Source organism: Lipotes vexillifer, unplaced genomic scaffold (genome assembly GCF_000442215.2).
Source record: "Lipotes vexillifer unplaced genomic scaffold, Lipotes_vexillifer_v1.1 scaffold977, whole genome shotgun sequence".
Lineage (NCBI taxonomy): Eukaryota > Metazoa > Chordata > Mammalia > Artiodactyla > Lipotidae > Lipotes > Lipotes vexillifer.
The window spans coordinates 2,511,409-2,528,501 of NW_006783088.1; the positions used below are offsets into that span (position 1 = coordinate 2,511,409).

The 17,093-nt window shown below is 52.8% G+C and overlaps 1 protein-coding gene across 2 annotated transcripts; it reads left to right on the forward strand.

Moving 5' to 3' along the window:
• Positions 1-442: 442 nt before the first annotated feature.
• Positions 443-16,358, forward strand: SPI1 (Spi-1 proto-oncogene). Of its 2 annotated transcripts, none has more exons than XM_007455736.1 (5): positions 443-708; positions 3,030-3,126; positions 14,152-14,339; positions 15,109-15,271; positions 15,648-16,358. In XM_007455736.1, the coding sequence occupies exons 1-5, from the start codon at positions 664-666 to the stop codon at positions 15,965-15,967; spliced, it is 813 nt and encodes a 270-aa protein (XP_007455798.1). In that variant the 5' UTR covers positions 443-663; the 3' UTR covers positions 15,968-16,358. The 2 variants fall into 2 exon arrangements, with proteins under 2 accessions (XP_007455798.1, XP_007455797.1); XM_007455735.1 differs by having other exon boundaries at positions 3,027-3,126; positions 15,648-16,354.
• Positions 16,359-17,093: the final 735 nt, after the last annotated feature.

The following is a 17,093-nucleotide window of genomic DNA, read 5'->3' on the forward strand; positions in this document are numbered from 1 at the left end:
TACGGGCCCAGGAAGAGCCAGGCCTGGCACTCTGCTGGATCAGAGCCCTCAGACAGCCAGGCTGACCCCAGAAAGCAGAGACCGCAAGAGGCCACCCACCCTTAACAGCTCTGACCCCAAGGAAGTGACTGTTGGCCACGTCGGGGTCTCAAGAGAAGCAGGTATTTGTGGGGTTAGGGGTTAGAGGTTAGAGAGCCTCTGCAGGGCCCGGGCGCAGGAAAGGCCTCCCGTGGTGGAGGCAGCCTTCCTCCCTCCCACTCTTCCTCCCACCCTAGCCCTCAAGGCCGCCCCTCACAGTCCCAGCTTCCTCTGGGCAGGGGGCCTGGCCCCCATGGCCTCCCAGGCCAGCCCCTGGAGCACCACCTGCCCCAGCCGGCCAGAGACTTCCTGTAGCGCAAGAGATTTATGCAAACGGGCTGGGGTGGTGATGTCACCCCAAGGGGACTATCTCCCAGTGGCAGGCCTTCGATAAAATCAGGAACTTGCGCTGGCCCTGCAATGTCAAGGGAGGGGGCTCACCCAGGGCTCCTGTAGCTCAAGGGGCAGGCCTGAGCCCTGTACCCGCCCTGAGCCCGTCCAGCCCCCGACGGGGCGCCCCATCCCCAGGGCTCTGCACTGGCCCCCACCAAGGCAGGGGACCTGACCGGCTCGGAGCTCGGCTGGATGTTACAGGCGTGCAAAATGGAAGGGTTTCCCCTCGTCCCCCCTGTGAGTATTGGGACTCCTCCACCAGCCCAACCTGTGGCCCTTGGACGCCCACCCGCCTGCCTGACAGCCCGCCGGCTGCCCTCCCACTATCAGTGGGAAGTTGGTGTTTCCTCCCTGGAGCTCCTGGCCTGAGACCCAGCAAGGGGGCCATTGGCTTCCTCGGAGCGTGCCCTGGCGGGCTGAGGGCTGAGCCCATGGTGGAGCTGTGATCGGCGGGGCCTGAACGGTTATTTATAGATGGGGCTTGGGTGGCAGGCCGGAGCTCCACAGCAGGGTGCTGGGCTGAGGATGGTGAGGGTGGCGGCAGGGAGGTGGTGGCGGAGGAAATGGGGAGACTGGTGTGGGGGGGTATGCCAGTCCCCAGGACGGTACGGGCTTGAGGGCAGGCGGCAAGAGGCCAGAGGTGGCCTGGGTGCTTCTGGAGACTGAGGCTGCCTTAAGCCTGGGTCCCCACCAGCCAGCCTGGGGCCTGGTACAGAGGACACGGTTGTTGACCCAAAGGTCTGGGGCTTGGGCCCTGAGTGGCAGAGGCAGGGGTCGGGGCAGGCGCTGGGCCGGAGCAGTGAGGGGAGCAGAGACTAGCCACGCAGTTAGGGGTGGGCTCTGGCTGGGGATCAGGGAGTAGAGGGCAGGGACACCCCGGGGCTGAGATTGGGGCTGGCGTGGGAACTGGGGAAGGTCAAGGGGGGAGCCTGGAGTGGGGGCAGGGCTGAGGCTGGAGGTGAAGAAGCAGGTCCCGGGGGAACCCGGGGAGGGAAGGGCAGCCGTCTGGGGCAGACCCCCTCGGCTGCTGCCCTCAGTGACAGTTGCAGCCTTCGGCAGGTGTCAGACCCAGGCCCCTCTGAGAGGACCCCTCTCCCTTTTCCCACCCTGTCCCAACTCAGCAGGGGTGGGGAGCCCTGGGGGGAGACGGGAAGGGCTTGGCAGGACCTGCCCACCTGACTCAGCTTTCCCGGCCTGGAGGCAGCTCCCTTCCCCCCCGCCCCACCCCAGCCGGGCCTCAGAGCCTGGGGGAGGCACCCCGGGCTTGACATCCCGCTGTGGGGTTGCGCTGCCTCCAAGCCCAGTGTCAGGCTCTTCCCTGGGCCGGACCCAGAACCAGCCAGCCCGTCGGCACCTGGCCCTGGCCCACCCTCCCCCGACCTGGGGGCTGGCAGTGGTGACAGAGGTGGTCCTGAGGAGAGCCAGCCTTGCCTCCAGAAAGCCACAGGCCCTGGGGTTCGGCCACCCTGTCTCTGACCCTTGACCTCTGAATCCCTGAACTCCAGCTAGAGCGGGGCAGGAGGCACATCCCCTTGGGCTCCCACACCTCGCCCCAGCCCAGGGGCTACTCGGAGTGGGTCCTTGGAGGGTGGGCTACCAAGGCAGCCCTGGTTGCCGAACCAAGCCCTGAGGGCTGGAGTTACTGTTGTGCAATCCTCGGGCACACACTGTGCGGGGGAGGAAAGGCCTGATGACTGCTGGGAAGCCTCCGGGTGTGCATTCCCTGTGCCAGTGGGGCGGGTGCGGGGGAGGAAGACCAGGGAGCATCCCAGGGAGGGTGTCGGGAGGAGGGGGGAGGAGGGAGAGGCCCCCAAACCTGCCCCTGCCTGGGTGAGTCCTGTAAAATCCATCAGTGTGAATGGCCACTGGTCACGGTGCTGGCCCTGGGCACTGGCTAAGAGAGAGAGTGGGTGTCAGGGCGGGGCTGTAGCAGGAGGACAAGCGTGTGTGCCGTGGGGTGAGTGTGTAGGTGGAGTGAGAGTGACCGAGGAAGGGCGTGGGTATGAATGTGTGGGTTAATGCACTTGCAGGCAAGTGGGTGGATACGTGCGTTAATCCCAGTGACCCTGCGTGTGCCTACAGGTGGGTGCATAATGGGGGTGTGTGTGTGTGACGACAAGCATGTGTAAGTGTGAGTGCCCCCGAGAGTGAGTGTGAGGGCTGTGAGTGGACGAGGGGGTGAGAGTTCGCATGTGGGAGTGTGGGTAGACGTGTGTCACGGGGAGTATGTATGTATTTGGGGGGTGTAGGCATATCAGTGTGACCGTGAGAGGGTGAGTGTGTGAGGCTGGGATCCGGGCACACGCTGGAATGTGAGTATGAGTGTGAGGTGACGGAGAGCAGCTGGGCTGTCCTCTCAGACCTGGTCCTCTTTTGACCTCTGACCTCCAGGGTCCCTGTCACCCCCTTTCTGCAGAAGCCAAGGCTCTTGCTCCCCTGGGTCCCCCTCTTCCACTCTCTGTGGCCTCTCCCAGTTCCAAGCAGAGAGAGGGCTGTAAGCCTGATACAGACGGTCTCCCGGCCACATTCCCAGCCCTGACACCCTCCTCTCTCAGCAGCCATCGGAAGATCTAGTTCCCTATGACACGGATCTCTACCAACGCCAGACGCATGAATATTACCCCTATCTCAGCAGTGATGGAGAGAGCCACAGCGGTGAGTACCGGGCCCTGGCCCAGCCCCACTTCCCCAGCCTGGCCTGCACACCTGAGCACGGCTGGGTTCCGGGGAGAAGGGAAAGAAGCCTCATTCCCAGGTCTTCTTTGGAACTCTGAGAATGAGATCCAGTTAGCTCTTGGGGATGTGAATTCACTATCCTGACCCCCGACACTCCTGCTTCCCAACACCCCACAGCCCCAGCCTGCATTTATGGAGCATCCTTGGTGTATCCAGGCACGGGTTAGCTTCTTCCAAGTTTATCTTCTTGTCCAGCCCTTTTGGCCTTTTTACACACGAGGAAGCAAGCTAAGCGGCTACGGGACTTGTACAAGGTGGCACAGCCGGTCAGTGGGATCCAGCTCTGTCGGTCTGCTCCAGGTCCAGTGCTTTTTCACCTTCCCCTCCCCCAATTCCCCGTCTTCATCTCCGTTCTTGTCTCACCCACACACACTGCCCCCCATCTCCTTGCTGGGGCAGTCCCGCTCCCTGCTGTGTGTGGCTAGCAGAATTTGTCTATTGACATTTGGGCTGGATAATGCTATGTTGTGAGGCCTGTCTTGTGCATTGTAGGATATCTGGCAGCATCCCTGGCTTCCACCCACTAGATGCCAGCAGTACTGCCAATTATGACAACCAAAAATGTCTCCGGCATTGCCAAGTGTCCCCTGCGGGGGCAGAACCGCTCCTATGTGAGAGCTGCTGAGCTGAAGGAAAGGCTCTGAGGACTCCCTCATTCAGTAGGGGCTGAAGCCCCCAGTCTGTTCAGGGTGGGGGCGAAGATGGGGCCTGGGCCAGGGGCGTTTTCCATCTGGGCCTAACTGTGCTCCCCCAAGGCCCAGTCTTGATCCTGAAGCAAATTCAGGGGAGGAGAGAGAGGCCTTCAACACCTGGGACCTGGGCAGGGAGATAAGAGAGGTTACCTGAGGTGGATCTTGGTATAGTGATGGGACATCTCTGAACCAAAGGCCAGGTGGCCCAGTTAACGGGTCTTCACTGGAGGATTCTTTGGGGGGGTCTGAGACCTGGGCAGGCCAGACACTGGGGTTTCTGCAGTCCCAGACGGACAGACATGCTATGTGCCACAGCTGAGGAAGGTTTCACACCTGAGGGCCACACCTGGGAGCCATTCACACCTCCATTCTGCTGGCACATCTATGGCAGTTTAAACCTGACGGCCACACCCAGAGATGCCATTTGTGGTGAGTCCTTATTTAGGGCCCTCACATCCAGATGCCAAACCTTGCGAACAGTTTTAACTGGAACTCACACCTGACAACTAGTATAAAGACTATACCTAGAAGCCGTGTCTTGGGAGTAGGTGGTGGATGTACTTCAAGGTCACATATGGGAACACACAGGCTTCTTTCAGAGCTCTAGGGCTAGAAAGTCTTTAAAAATACCCTTTTTCTCATCCGTTTAAGCTTGTTTATAATTCTACAAGAAATGCATCCTCTCTGTGGAAAATCCAGACAATTTAGAGAGTGTCCCTCATCCAACTCTATCCCCAGATCCCCGCCTGCCAGGGTCAAAGGCTGGGTTTCCTTGATCCAGAGACCTGCGCCCACACCCTTCCACCAAGCAGTTCGGGACCAGAGAAAGTCCCTGTTTGAGGACTGGCGCCCTCTGGTGGCTTCAGGCAGCAGGACAGCTCGGGTCCCAGCAAGCTCAGGGCTACTTCTGACCCCTTCCAGCATTAGGGATCCTTTCTCCTCTGGCCCGACCCCTTCGTGGTTTCACTGGGTTTGGGTGCATTTCTTTTGGGTTTGTTGAAGCCTCATTTTCTCCTGCTGTGATATGGGTGTGCTATGGGTTTATATATCTAGAAACCAGCTAGGCCTGGGGTGGGCTGATGGAGTGAGCACTTTAGAGAAAGCCAGTGCTTTCCTGGCTCAGTGATCAGGCAGATCCCTTATATCTGGGGTAGGGCTCTAGGAATGACTCCTAACTGGATGTGTGAGCTCCCCATTTGGGTCCTTCAGACCCAAACCCTTCATAGACTCCTCCAGTGTCCCCAGGTGTTCTGGTCCCTATTCACAACCCCCACCTCCCCGCCACACCCCTGCCATCACAGCCCACTGGGCCATCTGTTCTGTCCCTTCTTAATATCTGTTGGAAGGTATTCTCTGAAGACTCAAGAGTAGAGACACCCGCACATTCTCCCACCTGTTCCTGCATGTCCTCTGCATCTGTATTTTTAGGTGGTGAGGCTTAGTGAAAAGGCACTGGGGCCAGACCTGGGTCTAGTCCTGGCTCCATCACTCACTAGTGTGTAACCTTGGAGCAAGTGACTTAACCCCTCTGAGCCCCTGTTTCTTCATCTATAAGACTGAGGGCATGAAAACACTCCACAGAGTTGCAATGATTAAATGAGGTTAACACATGTAATATATGAGGTAATATACTGAGTACAAGGCCCAGTAAACTTTCAGGACATAGTATGTTAGCTTTACTGAATCCCCCCAGGCGGAAGGGATGAAGCACCTGAGAGAGTAGAGAAGCACAGAAGGTTCTGTGACAGATCAAGTGGGTCATTTTCCAACGGCCCAGATGACAGCCAGCTGGGCACCCACTCATCCATCCATCCACTCCCCTCCCATCCACCAGCCACCCACCCATCCTTCCAACACTTATTGTCTAATCCACTTGTCCACTCATCCCCTCATTTGTCCATCCACCAAATAACCTCTGATTATATGCCATGTGCCAGAAACTGTTCTAGGCATTAAAGGTTCCATGATGAGCAGGCCAGGCAAGGCCACTGCTCTTGTAGAGCTTACAGTCCAGTGAGGGAGAGAGACAGTGAAAAATCAAACTAACAGACATGTACTAATAAGTCCTATGGAAAGTAGAGTAACGTGATTCGGAGTGTCTAGGTGGGGGACACTTTAACTGGGTGGTCAAGGAAGGCCTCTGAGGAGGTGGCAGTTGAGTGGAAATCTGAGTGCAGGGAAGGAACATGAATGTCAAGGCAGGTAGGGACAGGTGTTCTAGGGAGAGAGAACAGCAAGTGCAAGAGCAGGGGGGACCTCCCCCGAGGACCAGAGTGGCCAGTGAGCACAGGGGGGCAGAAACAAAATGAAGCCAGAGGGGTCTGCAGGGGGCAGATCACCCAGGGCGTGATGGCCATGGCAGAAGTTTGGGTTTTATCCTGCATCTAATGGGAAGCCATTGGAGGGTTCTGAGTGGGGAAATGACATGATCTGAATAATCTTTGTGTGTGTGTGTGTGTGTGTGTGTGTGTGTGTGTGTGTGTGTGTGTTAAAAATCTAAATAAACTGTAAGTGTTTAATTTTAATTATTAAAACAAGAAATACCCATTGCAAACAATTTTAAAATACAACAGCATATCAAGTGAAATAGCCTCTTCCCGTTCTTATTCTTCCCTGACAGCACCTTGGTCTATCCTTGCAGATATTTTATTTGACATGTATAATCCTGTATGTTTGTAAGTGTATACGTCCACATGTGCATATTCTATCCATTCAAAAGTGGACTGTAGTATCATACTGTTCTGCAATCTGCTACTTTTTACATAAACTTATCATAGTCATTCCTCCATGGCATACATAGCAACCAGAGATAGATAAAAGCTATTTCTCCAGTCTTTCTATTACAGGGCTATGTAAGTGTATATATGAAGATTTGAAATAGAGACTTAGAAAAGCATTTATTTATTCATTCACATACATTTATTGAGTACTTTCTATATGCTAGGTGGAGATGAATCTAGCTTGATTTTTTACTTTGAGGCATCAATTCACTTGTACTATGAAAGATGAGAACTTGACTTTCTAGGTATTTATAACACACACACACACTCACACTCACACTTCTCCACATATACCAAGATACTTATAGTAACTTTTTTCCTTTTTCATTTTATTGCTGTAATGGGCATACAACGTAAGTGTATAAGTTTAAGGTGTGACAGCATAATGACCTTGCACACATGTACATTGTGAAATGATTACCACATAAGTTTAGTTAACATCCATCACCTCATATACTTACAAAAGAATTTTTTTCCCCTTGTAATGAGAACTTTTAGGCAAAACTCTCTTGACTTTCGAAGTTGCCACACAGCAGTGTTAACTATAGACATCGTGTACATAACATCCCAGGACTTATTTATCTTACACCTGGAAGTTTGTACCTTAGACGACCATCACCCAATTTCCCCTGTTCCTCTCCCCACCGCTACTTCTAGCAACCACAAATCTGATCTCTTTTTCTGAATTTAGCTTTTTTTTAGATTCCACCTACAAGTGAGGTCATACAGTGTTTGTCTTCCTCTGTATTCTAACTTTTGTTAAATCAGTATCTGAATTTCCCGTTATTAGGACCATGTGAATATTACTCACAGCTGAGCCACATGGCGTACTTTGATTACCTGTACTTTCTCGTCGCTGTGTTTCTGAGGGTCAGTGTAGCAGGGAGATGGAGCCCTCACGCTGCAACCAGGCTGCTGGGAGTCACATCCCAACTCCTCACTACTGGCTGGGGTGACCTCGGGCAAGACATCTCACCCCTCTGTGCCTCAACTTCGTCTTTCTTTTTATAAATTTACTTACTTATTTTTGGCTGTGTTGGGTCTTCGTTGCTGCACGCAGGCTTTCTCTGGTTGCCGCGAGGGGGGCTACTCTTCACTGCGGTGCGCAGGCTCCTCATTGCGGTGGCTTCTCTTGTTGCGGAGCTCCGGCTCTAGGCGCACAGGCTTCAGTAGTTGTGGCACACGGACTCAGTAGTTGTGGCTCACGGGCTCTAGGGCACAGGCTCAGTAGTTGTGGTGCACAGGCTTAGTTGCTCCGCAGCACGTGGGATCTTCTCGGACCAGGGCTTGAACCCATGTCCCCTGCATTGGCAGAGCGGATTCTTAACCACTGCGCCACCAGGGAAGTCCTTCAACTTCTTCTTAATGATACCTACTTCACAGGATTGCTGTAAGGAAGGAATGAGTTACTACAGTTAAAATGCTTAGAACAGTGAGCACTATATAAGGATTTATTACTCTTCTCATTATACTCTCCTAAGAAAGGATGTATGGGAGGTAAGGTTTTGTTCTTGTTGTTTGTTTTACCTGGTGTCTTTATGCTCTCACTTGATTAACAGTAGTTTGGCCGTGTACAGAAATCTAACTTGAAAATCATTTTTTTTCTCACTGAAATTGAAAGCGTTTCTCTACTGTCCTCTGGTTACTAGAGTTTTTCTTAGGAAATCTGATGTCATTCTATGTCCTCTTTTTGAATGTAACCATTTTTGGTGTGTTTTTTGGTTTTTGGTTTTTTTTTTTTTTTTCTGTTTGGTTTTGTTCTGTCTCTCTGGAAGTTTTCAGTATCTTCTCCCAATACCTAGTGGTTCCACTGAATAAGCTTTTAAAAAGATCACTCTGGCAGCTGTGTAGAGAGTAGATGGAGAGGAGACAAGAGTAGGAACGGGGGAAAGCACAGTAGAAAACCACTGGAATAATCCAGGCGAGAGATGACGGTGGCTTGGACAAGGGTGGTGGTGAGAGAGACAGAAAGGAGCAGACAGGGACTTCCCTGGCTGTCCAGTGGTTAGGACTCTGTGCTCTCGCTGCTGAGAGCCCAGGTTTGATCCCAGGTCGGGGAACTAAAATCCCACAAGCCACACAGCATGGCCAAAAAAAAAAGAAAAGGAAAAAAAAAAAAGGAGCAGGCAGATTTAGTATAGATTCTGAAGGTAGAGCTCATAGAATTTGCTATTTATTATGATTATTTTTAAACTGTGATAAAATGCACATAATGTAAAATTTACTATCTTAACCATTTTCAAATGTACAGTTCAGTGGCATTAAAAACATTCATATTGTTGTGCAACCGTCACCACCATCCATCTCCAGAACTCTTTTCATCTTGCAAAACTGACACTCTGTACCAATTGGACAATAACTCCCCATTGCCTCCTCCCCTCAGACCCTGGCAAGCACCATTCTACTTTCTGTTTCTATGAAGTTGACTACAGTAACTACCTCATATTCATGGAATCATGCAGTATCTCTCTTTTTGTGACTGGCTTATTTTACTCAGCATATAATATCCTCAGGGTTCATCGATGTTGCAGCATAGGTCAGAATTTCCTTCCTTTTTAAAGCTGGATAATATTCCATCGTACGTTTATACCACATTTTGTTTATCCATCCATCTCTTGATGGACACGTGACTTGCTTCTACCTTTTGGCTATTGTGAATAATGCTGCCATGAACATGGGTATAAAAATATCTTTTTGAGATCCTGTTTTCAATTCTTTGGGGATATATACCCAGAAGTGGAACTGTTGGATTATAAGGTAATTCTATTTTTAATTTTTTGAGGACCCACCATACTGTTTTCCATAGTGGCTGCACCATTTTACATTCCTACCAACACTGCACAGGGATTCCATTTCTCCACATCCTTGCCAACACTTGTTATTTTCTGTTTTTTAAACCATTTTCTAAATTGAAGTGTAGTTAATTTACAATGTTGTGTTAGTTTCAGGTGTACAACAAAGTGATTCACTGAGTTATATCTATTCTTTTTCAGATTCTTTTCCATTATAGGTTATTACAAGATACTGCATATAATTCTCTGCACTATACAGTAGGTCCTTGTTGTTCTGTTTTTTGATAGTAGCCATCCTAACGGGTATGATAGGATTTGCTATTTGCAGTGGGATTGTTGAAGGAAATGGAGTTCCAAAGTATGACCTTTCTCTTGTCCTTCTATCTTTCCAAACACTTATTCATCTTTTCATACAATAGACCATCCACCAATTTATTCACATATTCATCTAATCATCCATTCATTCACCTTTCTAAGTGTTCTTCCTTCCCCCTATCAAACCCTCCATGCATCTCCCACTGACGTATACATCTAATAAATATATGCTAAGCATCTTTTACATGCCAGGCACATTGCTGGGTGCTGCAGAGCGAATAAAACACAGGTCGTATATCTTTGTAACAAGGGAAATAACTAAAATCTTAATAGTTAGGATACGATGTAGAAAGTAACAAGAAACATGAGACCCGGAACTCTCTGCTCTCTGGCCCTCAGTTTCCATGTCTGAACAATTTGCAGGAGGGCTGGGCTTAAGGAGCCCTCGTCCACCGGTCTGTGATTTCCTGTGAAGGTTTTCTTCTCATCCCTTGCGTTCTTAATTCCTCATCTTCCTTCTCTTATCTTGATCTTACTTCTCCTTCCCTGGGGTGAGCCCTGGCTTCAGGCAGGGGTTTCTGCTCTGAGGAGAAAAGGTCAACTGAATGACACTTAAGGCTTGAATTTTGTGTGTGTTGGGGGGGAGGGGGGCGGGGGGTTGTTTTAAATATCATTTTATTTTTGTCCTAGTGACATGCAGGTATTAGTGACACCAAAAAATTGAGTTAGAATAGAAATGTGTGGGCAGGACTTTGATCCCAGATTGGGAGCTGGTTTACAGGGAGGAAGTGAAAGATTTTGGTAAATGGGTAATTGTTGGCTGGATGAATGAAGGCTCAATGATGGATGGAAGGATGGATGCATGGATAATGGATGGATGGATTAAATGATGGATGATGAATGGGTGGATGATGGATGGATTATGGATGGGTGGAAGGACGGATGGATGGGTGGATGGATGGATGATGGGTGGATGATGGATGGGTGGATGGATGGATGATGTTGGATGATGGATGGATGATGAATAATGCATGAGGGGTAAATGATGGTAGACAGACAGATGGATAAGAGCAGCCTGTAAATTCTCTCTGTCACCAAGGGCCTTACTTAAAGCTTTCATTAGCAGTCTTTTTCCTGAGAGGTGGTATGGTATAGTGGTAAGAGTTTAGTTCCTGGAGTCATACATAGGTGGGTTTGGATCCTGACTCTACCAATGACTGTCTGTGGACAAGGGACTTAATGTCTTTGAGTCACAGTTTCCTCATATGCAAAAGGAAGATCATACTATAGTGGCCACCTTGTCAGAGCTAAGGTGAGGATTAAATGAGATAATGTGGACTAAGTACTTAGCATAGTGCCTGGTACATAAAAAACACATTAAAAGTTAACATTTATTGGTCACTTAATCAAATATTGATTGAGGCCTAGTATGTGTTGGGTGCCTAACAGGCTGTAGAAGGGAGGGTCCAGAGGTATCTCCAGATATGCAAAGCACACTATATTCTTTTGAGGAGCAGAGTCATGCTAAAGGGGCATAAGTTGCCGGATAGTCTGGGTGGCCTCTTGAAGTGACGAAAAGGGATAAAGCAATGCATTCATGAACAGTCATCCAGAAATGAGGTCCAAAGAGCCCAGGAGTGCTGACCTTTGCATTAGGATGGACTCCTGGCATTGTGTTCCTTCAGAGGGCCCCATCCTTGGAACGTCTCTGCCTACCAAACAGACAGCATTTGCTACATAAATGCCTAAGCCCTCAAATCAAGGGTAAAGGCAAGGTTTCCATTGGGCTTTTTGAAACCTTAATTGTAGCCCAAGAATCTCTGTTGCAGCTTTCAGGGGACCCTGGGGCAGGGTTCCAGAGCCTCAGTGAGCCAAGGAACTTCCTTAGGATCCTCTTAAAGGCCAGATTCCCAGGTCTCCTGTTGGCGCTGATGATTCCGTGGGTCTCCAGTGGGCTGGGGCTTTTCCAGCCCCCAAAGTGACTCTGATGAGGGTGTACTGAGACCTGCTATGGACAGTGCTGGCCTCAGGCTGGGCCCACCAGAGTGAGCCCATGGGTCTCAGGAGGAGCTAGAACAGAAGTGGGGAGCAGGAGAGAAAGACAGAACACAGGGGCTCCCCAACCCAGAACTGGAGTAGGTGTGAGCATGTGGGGTTGGTGGGCAGGACACGGCATTCTATAACGATCTGGGCACTTGAGCCTGGGCAGGAGAAAGCAAAAATGGGAAGGGCCAGGAGCGGGGCTGGAGGACAGTTCTACAGCTAAAGAGGAACCTGGATCCACTCACCAAATCCCAGGGCCCCAAAGAGCTAAAAGACAAAGCCAACCCTCCCAAAGCAAGTGGAGAATGTCTGGGTCTTCTTAACTCATGGCAAGATGAAAGTACAAATTCAATGTTGCTGTGTTTTGTTTTCCCTTCAGATTTGGATAATTTTCTGAAGGAGAGTCAGAGTTCTTAAGAGGATAGGATTTACTCATTCATTCATTCATTCCAGAAATGTTTGTTCAGTGCTTACTGCGTCTAGGCACTGGGAATACAGAGGCGAACAAAACCAGTCCCTGCCCTCAGTGCAACGCTGGGCCCCCAACTCCAGCCTCTGGGAGAAAGTGACAGTCAGGGCCCTCAAACTATTTCTCTGGGCCACAGACTAAGGTGGCAGGGAGCAAGGGAAGATGAGGAACTCACACATATTAAAGCATCTGCTGTTTGCTCAGGTGCTGATTTAGGCTCTCGAAAGAGAGCATTAAACATTAATAATACTAATTACCATAATGATGATGAGAGTTAATGTTCTACGGAATCTTCTTCTGTGTCATGTTCTGTTCTAAGTGCTTTGCGGGCATTAGCTCATTTAATCCTCACAGCAAGCCTACGAGATGGGTGTAATTATTAACTCCATCTCGCAACTGAGGCAACAGGCATAGAGCAGTAGAATGACCTGCCCGGTTGTCACTCAGGGCTAAGTGGCAGAGCCAGGATTCGAACCCAGCTCTGGCCAAATCATGTACTTTCTCTCTCCTATGCCATGCAGCTTCACGGAGGTGGGAGCCTGGATTGTGGGTTCAAATGATTCCACACGTGGACTGGACCTCAGTAACCACTCAGTTGGGTCTCTGACTTTTGCAGTGGGGAATCAGACGCTCAGGGAGATAAAATATCTTGTCCAGGGTCACACAGCAAGGCCCCCACAGAGCAAGATTCGAAAGTGAGTCTTCTGATAACCAGTGCAGAGCCAAAACAACACATGTCATTTCTTAGGGATGTGTGAGTATATGTTTGTGAGCAAGAAACAGAAAGACACGCACACACACACACACACGCACGCACACACACACGCACGCACACCAGCCAGGTGATGGGCCCCCTACGGGGCCCTGTGTTTGTCCTGGAGACACCAACCTGGCTTAGCACCCTGTACACTCCCTCTTTGGTCACACGAGAAAATCCCTCTTGTCACTTTATCACCACATCTTCTTTTGGACCCCAGGAAGTCCTCAGACATGTGGCAGTTTTTGTTCCTGGAAATGGTGCCCAGAGAAACCGTGTTGAAGGCCGGCTCCAGTCCCAGGCAGGGCTCCCAGTGGCACGTAGCTATTCCCCAAACTCAAAGCCGCAGACTCTGAAAGCACCCACCAGGGAGTTTCTGGGAAAGCCTCGGGTCCCCGCATCTTTGCTGGAACAAAGGTGGAGCTGCCCAAGGACATGGCCTTGCGGGGGCAGCACCGGGAGCCCAGACAAGTTCTGGCGTGTGAGGAATGTCAGCCCTGTGACTTTGCAGTCACACCTTGGCCGTGTGACAAGGCTGTGAGCTGTGAAGGTGGGCAGCCAGTCAGCTCAGGGACCGCTGCTGGGTCTTGGGAGGAGAGGGGACTCAACATTCCCCAAGGGCCGGCTCTGGGGCTGGAAGGTTTTACAACTGTGAACTCATTTATATCCTCCCGGTAACTGTTATCCCCACTTTATAGGTGAGTCAACGGAGGCCAGAGGGGTCCAAGCATGCGTTTGAGGTCACACACAAAGTAAACGGCAGAGCCAGGATTTGGACTCTTTGGCTCAAAAGCCTGCGTCCTTGCGATCGCACGCGTGGCAGGGTAGAACGGTTGTTGAGAACAAAGCCTTTGCCTCGGACCTGGGTCCCAGCTCTGCCACTGATGAGGCCTTTGACTGCAGGCGTGCTATGTAGCCCCTCCAAGCCTCAGTATCCTCATCTATAGAATGGGGGTCGGAAAACAACAGGGTGGGGGGTGAGATGATTAATGTCAGCTTGCAGTCCAGCCTGGTGTCTGGCGATTATTATACGGTGACACGGGCCTGGCATTATTATTCTTTAATTAGCATAAGCCTTTCCTGCCCTGCCCCGCAGACCATTACTGGGACTTCCACCCGCACCACATGCACAGCGAGTTCGAGAGCTTCCCCGAGAACCACTTCACGGAGCTGCAGAGCGTGCAGGCCCCGCAGCTGCAGCAGCTCTACCGCCACATGGAGCTGGAGCAGATGCACGTGCTCGACACACCCATGGCGCCCACCCACGCCAGCCTTGGCCACCAGGTGTGTGCGGGGCCACCCGGCCTGGCCCGGCCCAGCCCGCGGCCTGCGGTGAGGCCGGCGCTTCGCAGGAAGCTGACACGGGCTCTTACTCAACTCGGCTTCCTGCCTCACAGCGCCAACGGTGGCCAGAGCCTCAACGGCCGCCTCCTGACCCCCCCACTGACCCCGTGACCCCACACCCCTTATCTCCTCTCGCCCCACCACGGACAGAGCCCAGATCATCCCCGCGTCCCCACTGATCCTCCCGAACCTGAAGGCCCGGCCCTGGGCACCTCCCGACCCCCATTCGCTGACCCCTCACGGATCCGGCGCCCAAGTCCCTGCGCCCTGACCTCCACTGACCTCTACGGCCCCTCCTCCTCCCCAGCGACCCTAACCCCAGTGACCTCCACTGACCTTCACGACCCTCACGGACCTCCACTGCCTCTTGGCGCCCTTGCCACCCGCCTACCCAACCCCGTTCGCTCCAGTGCCTGACTCTCTAGCTCCTCCTACCCCCAGGGCTGCTGCCGGGTCCGTGCGCTTCCTTCCCCGGGCCACGCCGCCCCGAACCAGGGAGATGGGTGGGAATTCAGAGGCCCCTTGTCCCCATAACCTGCCCCCTGTGTGGGGTGACCCTGCCTGACCTGCAGGGTGCCCAGCCTTCTCCCAAATCCCTCTGCCCCGCGCCAGCATCCCCTCTTCTCTCACGCAGCCGACCCCCACCTGGCAGCCCTGAGCTTTGAACTGCCCCTCAGTGACCTCAGCCCTCCTTCCACCGCCTTTCCAGGTCTCCTACCTGCCCCGGATGTGCCTCCCGTACCCCTCCCTGTCCCCGGCTCAGCCCAGCTCGGATGAGGAGGAGGGCGAGCGGCAGAGCCCCCCACTGGAGGTGTCTGACGGGGAGGCCGACGGCCTGGAGCCAGGGCCTGGCCTCCTGCACGGGGAGACAGGTAGGGGGCCCAGTCCCACCCCCGACCCAGCCTCGGCCCAGCCGTGACCCGGTCCGTCCGTGCGCCCCGTACCCACTGCAGCCAAGGCCGACGGGCTCGGCAGTCAAGCCACAGGGCTGAGTGCATGTGTATGGGTGTGTGTGTGTGTGTGAGTGCATGAGTGTTTGACTACATGTGTCTTCACGTGTGTTTAATGAGGGCGCCTGGGGCTGTCTGTCCCCGCGGACGTGTCTGAGCACGTGTGCCGAGGCCGAGCGTGGCAGTGGGTGTGCGCATGCTCGCTGGTGACCTTTCCCCAGAGACCACCCCGGGGGGTCCCACGTCAGGGGGAGGCGGACTGGGTCCCCGAGTGGGCGCTGACCACCTCCGGCCGCAGGCAGCAAGAAGAAGATCCGCCTGTACCAGTTCCTGCTGGACCTGCTGCGCAGTGGCGACATGAAGGACAGCATCTGGTGGGTGGACAAGGACAAGGGCACCTTCCAGTTCTCGTCCAAGCACAAGGAGGCGCTGGCGCACCGCTGGGGCATCCAGAAGGGCAACCGCAAGAAGATGACCTACCAGAAGATGGCCCGCGCCCTTCGCAACTACGGCAAGACCGGTGAGGTCAAGAAAGTCAAGAAGAAGCTCACCTACCAGTTCAGTGGGGAGGTGCTGGGCCGCGGGGGCCTGGCCGAGCGGCGCCACCCGCCCCACTGAGCGCAGCCCGAGCCCGCCGGCCGCCAGGCCTCCCCTCTGGCCATAGCATTAAGCCCCGCCCGGCCGGACACAGGGGGGAGGCTCCCAGGGGCCAGGGGCAGGACTGGGGCGGGCCAGGCCTCGCCTCCCCGCCCACCCCCTCCTCCTCCAAGCCCCCGCCCACACCCCTGCTTCGCCTCCCACCAGGACTCCAGCCCCGGCTCCGGAAAGCCACCTGGGCGTCTGGCCCCAGCAAGGGTCAGCTTGCTTAGTACCAGGGGTGCTTCCTTGGGAGTTCGAAGTCATCATGTTTGTGTAAATTGAACCTTCCTCTTTAAGCATCCCTTTCTACCCACACCTCTCCCCCATCAGCTTCCTCAGGAATACCAGTTATTAAAGTTATTCTCAGTGAGTCCTCTTGCGGCACAGAGAGTCTCTTTTAAAATTTTTTGCGCACCTTGTCTGCCCCCCCACCCCCACCCCCGATCTGATCTCTCTTTTTCTCATCTGTCCATCGGGCATTTACCAAGGATACTACCCAGTGCTCGTTGCTGGGGACATGAGAACAGATGACACTTCGTGCCTGACTAGGAGTCAGAGCCGGTGGAAAGAACGAATCCTCAGTTGTTCTTAGAGGAATAAATCATTACAAAGCCCTCTGCGGGCTTCCCTGGTGGCACAGTGGTTGAGAGTCCACCTGACGATTCAGGGGACACGGGTTCGTGCCCCGGTCCGGGAAGATCCCGCATGCCGCGGAGCGGCTGGGCCCGTGAGCCATGGCCGCTGAGCCTGCGCGTCCGGAGCCTGTGCTCCGCAACGGGAGAGGCCACAGCAGTGAGAGGCCCGTGTACCGGAAAAAAAAAAAAAAGCCCTCTGCACCTGAAAAATTCTTTCTCTCAAATGCCTCAATGAGGCTTAAACTCATAACCTTTAGATTATGACCCCAGTGATGGTGATATTAATTAACAATGACAACAACACTGGATTTTCAGGCCATTGTATTACATGGTAACCTTGAGAAGTGGAATCTAATATCATCCCACGTTATAGACTGGGAAACTGAGGCTCATAGATGTCAAATAACTTGTCCAAGGTCACACAGCGAGGCTTCCTGTGTGGGATCCCTGATCCCACCCCACGTGGACCA